Raw genomic sequence first — 10,171 nt, 5'->3', positions numbered from 1 at the left:
TCTAGTATATAAAGACGCGCGAGATCAATGCTGAAAATGACAGCTACCTAAGCCATAACAGTGGTATTTGCAGTCCCTAGCTTCTACTTAACTTCCCAGTTCATATAGTGGGTGTCGCCAATAAACAGAATTCTGGAGGCCTATTTATCAAGGTCCATGGTTGACACTGACTCGAGCACTGGGTCAATGATCGAAGTTAATAACAACCTTTGTAGCGCTGTGGTTATTGAACCTCGCGTAGGCTGCCGGTGCGTCTTCGATGTCTATAACATCGCTAACGATGAACCCCGGCCGGGCCTTGCCCGATGCGACCAGCTGCAGGAGTTGCGGTGCAAGGTCCAAAGGCCTGGAGATGCCGGCCCCCCAGTGGAATCCCCTGCTCCAAAAGTCCGCCAGGGAAAGATTAAAGTGAGTATGGATGGTGGAAGCCCGAGGTTGACTTGCAGTGTTGCTATGTCCATGCTGTAGACGCCCACGGTGCCCATGCCACCGTTAATCGATGTCACGGCCAACATGTTCTGGATGATGACATCCGACTGCACGGTCAGGTTTCGATTGACCTGTTCGAAGCCCACGCAGTCGAGACTTCGAGCAACGCCATTCGGTTCCAAGGCCATGATTTGGTCGACTGGGTCTGTATCTCGAAAGTTGATTGGGATTGCTCCAATCGACTCAGCAAGCCGTAAACGCTCTGACACATAGTCAATGCTGTAAACGCGTGATGCGCCACGCAGTACTGCCGAATATGCAGCCATCAGTCCAACGGGTCCGGCTCCAAAGACGGCTACTGTGTCGCCTGGTTGCATGTCGGCAAAATCAAGAGCGGTCCAGCCAGTCGCGAAAATGTCAGATAACATTACATAGTCATTGAGTAGGGAAACAGTCTCATTAGTGGCCGGGTCAGTATAGTTTACGTTAGGAATAGGAATTAGGCCCTCGTCGGCAAAGGGAACCCTCAGATATTCCGCTAGAAACAGGATATGAGCATCTAAAAGACTATATTCGGGGACAAAGCAAGGTATTACCTTGTGTTCCACCCAGGGTCCCTCCGTTACCGAACGCCGCGTACGGGATAGGAGTGAGAGAAGTATCGAAATGGCCATCAGGGCTCGTAAAGGGCACGATAACGGGATCCCCGATATTTAGAGACCCTACGAGTGACCCAACCTCAGATACATATCCAACTCCTTCGTGACCCACGCCGACGGGCAGGACCTGTCCTTCCATTGTGCCACGATAAATGTGCAAGTCAGATCCACAGATAGCTGCCCTTGACATCCGAACAATGACATCGGTAGGGTTCAAGATGGTTGGCTTCGGTACATCAAGGACAGAAATATTGAATGGTTGCCCCTGCCAAACAACGGCTCGCATTGTCTCGTTCAAGACGGTCATATTGGATAGAGACATATTAAAAGTCGCATGTATCGCACAGCTGTCTAGTTCGGCAGGAATGAAGTCAAAATCACCAAAAGGCAAGAGTCAATTGATATACTGACAACCTTGGTGTCTGCCTGAGCTCTTATATATGGCAAGATATGCATTACCAACCGATCGGCAGGAGTCTTGCCATTCACGATGTCTTGCTTGACTCTTGATCATGGCTTACAGAGACAGACACTCTGTAAAGCCCTGGGGCTATGCATAGGTCGATCGTACACGTCAAACAGCGGCATGAACGGCGGCTGCCTGATTTCAATGAACCAGATGGACGTGTCCTACATGGACCTTTCTAAGCGAGCTAACCGTGTCTTTTCCGTATCATGAATATTTCACCGTCCTGCATTTGGCGTGCTCGCTGCCTCTCCAAGTATTTTCCTCATTACGAAAAGCCCTTAGGCTCCCCTCCAAGTCACTAAACACTACTAGATTCAATGAAAAGGCCATTCTCATGGTCATCACACAGCGATGATATACGAGATGACCATCTTAGTTCCCATCCAACCGTAATGACCCATATCTGCTAATTTGACATAATCACCTATGAAGGGATAAGATCATTAATCTCACCGGAAAAACTTCGGCAGTCTCCTATGTACGCCACTGTCTCAATCTTGCTATCGAGCACTTAACCCCGTATCTCCAGTCTATAGATCGCTGCAGGTGCAGACGCTAATGTAGGCTGATGACTTGAACCTCAATTCCTGTCTTCCTATTTCATAACTACGGGTTTGCTCCACCATACACTCCAGCACAGCCACAAAGTCTTTCGGTCCAAGACAGTTCAAAGAGGAAACTAGTGGGTGATGAACGAAAACAAGCTACTGCAAAGGACGCGCAATCAATCTTGATAGTCCTGTATACCAGACTTTTGCCACGAAGACTTGTACACCGCTCTCTATAACCCTACTCAGCCATTGTTGAAAAGCTGCCTAGGTAGACCGCCCCACAACGCATTCTCTTGGTGGGTTCTGGGTCCGGAGATAGGGTGATTCTGCAGGTTAGTAACCGAAATTAATATGGCTCAAGATAAGATAAAGTGCTGCACACCCAATGTATGCGAAATAGCCGTAGTTCCTGCCTGTAATCAGAGAAGCCGGGCTGAAGGAGCCGGTTGGATGAACTGGTTACTAGTCCGCATTTCTGGCTTCATCGTCAAAGTGCACTCTGCTGTTGAGTCGATTGTATGCAATTTGCGTCACTATGTGCTATTGATAATTAAGCAAGTCTAGCCTCCAGGGCACATATCCAGTAAGTAGAGCATTGGCATCCGTAGGTGCAGGGTAATTAGAGATCCTTTTGCCAATGCTATACCGCGAAGATTCTGGCAATCGCAAAGAGGAAGACAGCTACAATCAGGTAACGAGAAAATGATATAAACTTTGAACAATGAATTTAATTTAGTCTTACTTTACTCCACACCCAATCATCTATTTATTTACTCTTTGGCCTCCAACTTCAGAAGAGACCGCGCAGCATCAACAATGGTTTCCTCTAAAGAACGATACTCTAGCCCGAGCACCTTTTGTGATTTGGATGTGTCGACCGTGTAAACATCGGAGGGAACATCTCCCGTTCCAGGGTTTCCAACTGGTATACGGTCTTTGATCTCGGGAAGGTTGGCGCGTAGAACATCCACAAATTGCTGATAGGTAAAGTTGCCTTTGGTGATGAAAAAGCGCTCGTTGCCCGCCGCAGGCACCTCGTAAGCGCTCAAGTGCGCCTGGGCCACATCACGCACATCCACGAAGGACCAGAATAGATTTTCAGGCACTGGATCGCTGGACTTGGCTTGTGGAGATATCAGACGGTAGATATCCATGGAGGAGGTATTCAACTTGGCGAGGTCGGTGGTTGCATTGATATTCGGGCCGTAAATCATGGGCGGCATGATCGTTGAGATCGTGAATTCGGGTTTGTTATCTTTAACAAAGTCCCAGGCTGCACGCTCTGCCAGCGCCTTTGCAGTGGAGTACGCCAGTCCCGCTGGAGCACCGGGAGCAGCAGCAGCTTCGTACGTGGCTGGATTCCAGTCGAGTTCGGAATAGACGTGACCCGGCCAGTTGCCCTTGCTGACATTCCTCATGGCAGCGAAGGAAGAAGTGAGGACGATACGCTTGACCTTAGGGGCGCCTTCGTGGACAGATTTGAGGATGTTGAGTGTTCCATCGATGGCCGGCTTGAGGAGGTCGCGCTCGTTATCTTCCACCCCAAAGATTTGAAACGGGGCAGCAGTATGGATTACTCCATCCACTCCTTCGACTGCGATGTCAAAGGCTCCTGGTCTTGCAACATCTTCAACAATGGCGAAGGACAACTGAGCCGTATACTGGGGGAAAGACTGTCGAACCTTTTCAGCCGTTGCAGCTGAACGAACAGTTCCCCGAACCTGGTAACCAGCGCGGAGGAAATAGTCAACCACATGGGAAGCCAGGAAGCCAGAAGCTCCTGTGATAAGGACCACTTGATCTTGAGGGGCCATCGTTCCTAATGAGAATTCAGGACGGTGAAAAATCAGGAAGAGGGCTGTAAAATGGATTGATTGAATAGACGATAAGATGCGCCAGTCACTGAAGATTTATATGTTTTGTGACGGTTGGCCGTGACTCCGGAAATGGAAGATTAAGTCGCTATACTCCCAGAATGACTTACAGCAGCCTAGGAGGACGCAATTGGAAACCACTCGGGTGGGTCCGCATCGCCATCAGGAATTCGCCTGAGTGGATCGGGTTCCAACTGGTCATCAACTCACGGCATTTTGTCGATCCTCGCTACTTGGCCGGACCCACTACGGCAAGATTGCATGAACCGGATATCAGATAGCATGTCATCAGGTCACCCAAAGCCGTTAAGGCCGTTAAAGCCGGGACATCGGACTCTGTCCTGAAGTACTCTTACTGTGCACCTAGATAGACACTAGTAAGGGGATGATCGAGATGCATCACAGTCGTCGTATGTACCACGGGTAATCAGAGTGAAGATTGCATGCAACAGCACATCTCTTCTGCAATTAACCGCTCTGTGGCTACGTCCTAAGTACACAGCTAGGCTATAATCTGCTAATAACAATATTTTTCAGATTGTATATCGGGAATCTCTGTAATCAACTCATCTGACACCCAGGGTCTAATCTTGTTCGAATTGCAACACAATTTTGTACTCATCCTATATGTCAGAAGATGCAGTTTCTGGGCGGGAGCTCTCGTTTTGCTCGATAGTATGTAATATCCACTGTAGATTCTTTCTGGAGACCGGCGGAAAATCCACACCTATATATAATCGTATTATACAATTATACTAAGGATGAAGTTTAGCCTAGACACCTTAAATCTTGATACAGGACTGTATGTCATTTGAGATAGAAAACTTGCACAATACCCGGGTACATCTTCTATTGGGAATAAACCTTGCCGCTATTGCTGTCTAGGTGGTTGGTCGATAGTTTGTCGGCATGTTCTACAATATAGCATATCTCTGATTTAGTCACGGTGCCATTACAAGTCCTAGACGATTTCAAACGGTTCTATAAATTCCGACTCTTTGTCAATACCCTGTAACGCCTCCCCGTCCATAATTCCCAACACGAAACAAGATCAAATGTAGATGTAGTGTGAATCGACTCGTCGCAAGACAACAGGACGGGGATAACCAAAGAGGATGGGAATACTATCCTCTTTTCGCATATTTAACGGACCACAACGGAGGTAACCTGAGTTAGTGGTGAAGAAACTAGTATCTAACCGGTATGTTAGGTTGCGACCTGCCAGAGCTAGAGTGGCACAGGAATTGGCGACCGCTTGATAAATTGCAGAGAGGTAATCTTGCCATAAGTCCTCGGTACACGAATCTTGGTCCAAGTAAGTGGCCATGCTACTGGGGTTGGTGAGGCCGTAGTCCTCTAGTACTGACCTCGAGTCTGTCGTGAACATCCCACTGGCGTGTACAACCGCCTTGACTAATTGGCGTGGCTCGCACGATAGATTATTTATAAATTCTGTCTCCGGGTCTAGATCCAGCAGTAGTAGCCTTGCCATAGCCTGGAGAATCGGGATTCCCGTGACGTAGCGTCGAGAGTCCTGGGCTTTGCCAGCATGTTCCAGCCAAAATAACATGAATTTGCTTTGATCACCATGAAATCTATGGCATTTCGACACATTGTCACACTGAACTCCATAGGCATTTAGTGCACATCCGCTGACAGAATGAGGCCGTGCACGAGGAGCAAGCCTGTGGCATTCCCCATAAGGTGTAACATCATGGCTAAATACCATAACGCGCTTTGGATCTTTGGAGAAGGCATCCCAATTAGGTACCCAAGATGGCAAGAATAAAGGGTGTTCCGCTATGGCTTCTTTCGACTCAGCTAGGGCGCCATGACCGGCGTACCAAGGGAGGTCCAATCGCCCCGTTTCAAGAACGACTTGCGCGGTAAACTGGGTATATACATCCTCGGAAGATAGAGTATAGTCCGGTTTAATTCCGCCAGAAGCCAGTGCGTTCATGCTAAACAGCTTGTCTCGGGATTCGGATGCCTGTCTGCTTTGGGTCCAATCAAGTAGTCTTACCCATGTTCTTGCAGAGCTTCCATGTTTCTGTGGGCCCCAATTAGAGGCCTGATACGGCCGAAATCGTAGAATGTAGACCACCTTAAACCCCTCTGTCCAGTACCTGTGCTTATCCAGTCCCATAACTCTGGATCCACAAGCGGCAGACAGGGCGACTCTCGCATGTCGTGGAGCCACGTCGCTATGATAATGATATGTAGGAAATTGAAAGTCTTATTCCCGCAGAGAACAATTGCTCTTTCTTGGTCGCATAGAAGCAGCTCTTGTACTATCCACGCCCGGTGCCAGAGCTAGAAAATGGCGTGCGGCGTACCAGAAGCGCTCCCAACTTTCACTCCCGTCATTCTGCCACAGGTGTTTATGCTCGGGCCGAATAGCTGCGAGTCGTTCTTGATCCTGCTGCGCTGCTGTTATAATTTCCCATGACAGAGCCGCAATCCCACCCACCGCGTAATCACTGTCATCTGCCGCAGATCCAATCCATGCCAGGACTAAATACGTTGACTCATAGATCAATCCCATCATACCAACTTGGCTGCCCTTCTCCGGGATATCCTCCTGGTTAATGCAGATTGCGTCGACCCAGAGTGGCAAGGACATGCGGAACTCCTCCCTTGGGTCATTTTCTACCATATCCTGGTATCGCAGAGGCATGTCATGTTGCTTCTCGCTCACTAAAACCGTATAGTTGTTGATAGATATCGGCTTGCTCGGCAGGTCATCACCCCATGTATATGACAAGGCATGATATTCATGTTTAACCTCGGCGAGGGCCACAGTGATCATCGAGCATTGGATTAGTTCATCAGGCTCTCCTGTCGTCGAGGGGTGCACATTCAACAATCGGATCTCTGATTTTGCCGAATCCGGGATCCTTACTTTGCCAGTTCGAGAATTTTGAAGCCCGAGAGTTCAATTAGCAATAGATACACAGTAAGGCCAAGAGCCGGAAATGTAAAAAAATCAGAGGGGGTAATAACAACAGTAATAACAAGAAGAATCATTAACCCCCTACCTACTAGTATGCTGCTTTACCTGCTTGGGTTTGAGCATTCTCACATCCAGGGCAGTCACCGTATGTAGGAGAAGAGGCGACTGTGTGATGTTTAATAAGTTCAAAAAGGTTTGAAATCGAATTGGCAACTCCTTCAACAAATCCACTAAACCCCGTGTGGCCATCAAAGTATTTATGGTACACGCATTTCTGGTCACTGCATATAAATCCAATAACTTGATATGTACCTGCGTTGTCCTTTCTCTCAATTCCACCACAATCATCATTGGTTTTGTAACACTTGCCTTGGATATAGTCAACATTTTCTCACTCGCCATTGGAGCAATAGTTCAAGTGCCCATTGCAGCCTTTTGTCTTCTTTCAACTCCTGATTGTTTTTCAACATTGTAAATCTTGAGAGCTCATTTATGTCCATTGTGACAGATGAGGCCCGCCGCCTTACAATCGTCATCTGTTTCACAAGGATCACCTTTATAACCAGCTTGGTTAACCCCGCAAAATCCATAGGGGCATCGATCAGAGAGACATCGATCAAACAAACCATGATCCTTTCCATCCTTGGCTAACCGGCAAGGCTCTCCTGCAGGCTTCTTAGCGAGGCAGACTTCTCCTCCAGAATGATCGCAATAGTCAAATTAAGTGCTACATTGCGACTGACCCTGAGCATTCGTGCACTTTACATTCGTCACAACATTGTACATACTTGTCAAGACCGACAAGTTTCTTTATTTGGAGCCCGGTCTTTGAGAGCGTGTCTTCCGGGATGGCATCGAGTTTGGAAATAGAGCCAACGAAGGCGTTAGTACCCATAAAGTGGCATGTATTCTCCTCACATATGGTACCTAGGTTGCAAATGATACCTTCATTGACATTGCAAGACTCTCCCATAGGCTTGCAAATTAACTCGGGTTTGGTGCGTTTCGAATTGACACGGGTATTCGAAGTACATTCTTCATTAGAGGAGCAATGAGAACCACTGTCCTTGCGACGGTCACACATATTGTTGTTGCAGTATTCATTATCACCCAAACGCTCGGAAGTCGTACTACAGGAGTGAGAACACTTTAAGGTTTCCCTATCGCATTGCCCTGGAGGCAATCGACCTGTCGTTACGCTTTAGTTGCTTATCACGGATGTTTACTAGGTACAGTATATCTATGGCGATATTCAAGCCGAAAGGATCTGCGACCTAGTGACACTGTATCGCTAGAGCGAAGTGCAAACTGCCGGTCAATTCCCTACCTCGAACTTACTGTCCGTCCCGAGGGATTGACGTAAAGGCATAGCTGATGTGAAGTATTATCTGTCAAAAGGCTGGGGAAAGGGAAGACCGCAATGCGCGAAAAAGGGGTCTTTTTATTAAATATATAGGGAAAGTGAGACACCGGAACGGTCCGCATTATTTAAATAGATCGACACAGACTATTGACTATTGACATAGAACACCCTCAGTCTTTCAAATAGGAAATTGCATTCCACACTTATTTCAAGTCTGGAGAAAGCGTGTTGGTTTTCTGAACTTCCCAGATGTAATGGCAATTGCTTCTTCATTGCTACAAAGCACTTTCAAGAATATCGGCAGGGCATAGAAGTATTTCTCAAGTACGCGTCGTGTCAACCGTGCGAACATATCAAATATATAATGACATAGAATAAACAGGTCATGTACTAAATCAGTGCCTTGTGAGTGAACATTCATAGGGGACGTTCAAGTGGCACCTCGCTGCTGGAAATTGCGGGTAGAAGTTCAACTGTATAGCCTTCGTAGCTGTCATCTTCAGCATCAATTTTATTTGTCGTCGCATTATAGATGTAATTGTATCATTTCCGGATCACCACAATCCACAGGCCTTCATATGACAGGATCCAGCTAAAGAGGATACTCATCAAACAAATAGCTAGTGTCTGGAGGTTGTTGTAGTCTCAGAGGGGACAACTTAGAGGTAAAGAGCAGGCACGTTTTACTTGTAGTAGCTCGGAAGTTGTGTAAGAACTGAGTTCTGCACAGCTTATCCCGTAGTCACAGTAGTCGTCAATGTACATCGGTATATTTCAGCCTCCATAATCATCCTAAACCAGACATAGTTCGAGAAGGCAAATGTATTACATAGCTGAAGTTTGGCTCTGTCTCGCTGTACGCTGCAGAATATTTTCAAAAGCTATGGAGTAGCGTGATTGCACACACACACATTCTAATATCATGATCAATAACTGGTCCCGGCAGCAGTATCTCCAAAAACCATGTACAACGGTCCAACTACCATAGCTCCACAACAAACCAGAGTCTCAAGAACATTAAAAATACCTCCACCCGATGTATAGTTTTGCGCGCGGTATGACCAGTAACGAGCTTCTCAGATATATTCTCTCGAAACGTCAAGGTATGAACGAGGAACGACTCGCCGCTGAATCGAGAAACACCATTGACATCACGAGCCTGAGGGATTGAGGCTTCAGAGTGGTAAAGCAGCTTTTTTTTTTAGTTTAATAACCCAGCGTTCACGTAACATGGTCGATCCAATTAATTACACTCTTCTAGAAGCTGATCTTTACGTCAGATAACTCAATTTGATTTCTTCTTACATGACGAACGCAAGAAGCGCACGATATACGAGGGATCCATCGACGTCGTCTGGAAGCCCGATCACTTGACCATCCTATCAGCTAACCACAGCCCTAAAGCTGAGGCTCCATACAATATTTACATTATTCACGCCCAGGAACCATATGACTAAACGGAGGGTGATCAGCCTGACGGATGACTCAGGCACCGCGATCTAGATCCTCGTCTCGGGGGATTTAATGGTTGTACCGCATATCCTCCTTATATAGTTACATAACAATAATCACCGCAGTATGAATGGTAAAAGCAAAGTATATGGAGTGACATGCAGTCACATTAACTTGAAATTCGACTAGGGATATTTGCCACAAACACCGCCATCGTCACTGATAACGTTGGTTCCACGGGCAAGACCCATAAACCCCATCAATATCAGATCATACTATATCGTACCATCCCGGTGAACCACGGGCTTTCCCCACAAGGAACACACACATACTACACACACGTAGCAAAAATAACCCTGGGCCAAGCGACCAAGGCCAAGACCTTCGGTAGGCAGCTGTATCGTGGAAAAGGGAAAGGGGT

General features: G+C 47.1%; 3 protein-coding genes across 3 annotated transcripts; all 3 read right to left on the bottom strand.

Annotated features, from left to right (window-relative positions):
* Positions 1 to 183: 183 nt before the first annotated feature.
* On the bottom strand, positions 184 to 1,395 carry ABOM_010246 (glutathione-independent formaldehyde dehydrogenase; the record flags this gene model as incomplete). Its single annotated transcript, XM_022537374.1, has 3 exons — positions 184 to 451; positions 514 to 967; positions 1,026 to 1,395. The coding sequence occupies 3 exons, from the start codon at positions 1,393 to 1,395 to the stop codon at positions 184 to 186; spliced, it is 1,092 nt and encodes a 363-aa protein (XP_022384779.1).
* Positions 1,396 to 2,878: 1,483 nt separating this feature from the next.
* ABOM_010245 (SDR family oxidoreductase) lies at positions 2,879 to 3,922 on the bottom strand (the record flags this gene model as incomplete). The annotated part of the gene is made up of 1 exon (XM_022537373.1): positions 2,879 to 3,922. The coding sequence occupies one exon, from the start codon at positions 3,920 to 3,922 to the stop codon at positions 2,879 to 2,881; it is 1,044 nt and encodes a 347-aa protein (XP_022384778.1).
* A 1,111-nt stretch (positions 3,923 to 5,033) lies between these two features.
* Positions 5,034 to 6,791, bottom strand: ABOM_010244 (uncharacterized protein; the record flags this gene model as incomplete). Its single annotated transcript, XM_022537372.1, has 2 exons — positions 5,034 to 6,186; positions 6,319 to 6,791. The coding sequence occupies 2 exons, from the start codon at positions 6,789 to 6,791 to the stop codon at positions 5,034 to 5,036; spliced, it is 1,626 nt and encodes a 541-aa protein (XP_022384777.1).
* Between the last annotated feature and the right edge of the window lie 3,380 nt (positions 6,792 to 10,171).

Source organism: Aspergillus bombycis (genome assembly GCF_001792695.1).
Source record: "Aspergillus bombycis strain NRRL26010 chromosome Unknown contig00122, whole genome shotgun sequence".
In the NCBI taxonomy this organism is placed as follows: domain Eukaryota; kingdom Fungi; phylum Ascomycota; class Eurotiomycetes; order Eurotiales; family Aspergillaceae; genus Aspergillus; species Aspergillus bombycis.
The sequence above is the reverse complement of the archived record's forward strand: the minus strand, read 5'-3'. Positions and strand labels throughout refer to the sequence as shown.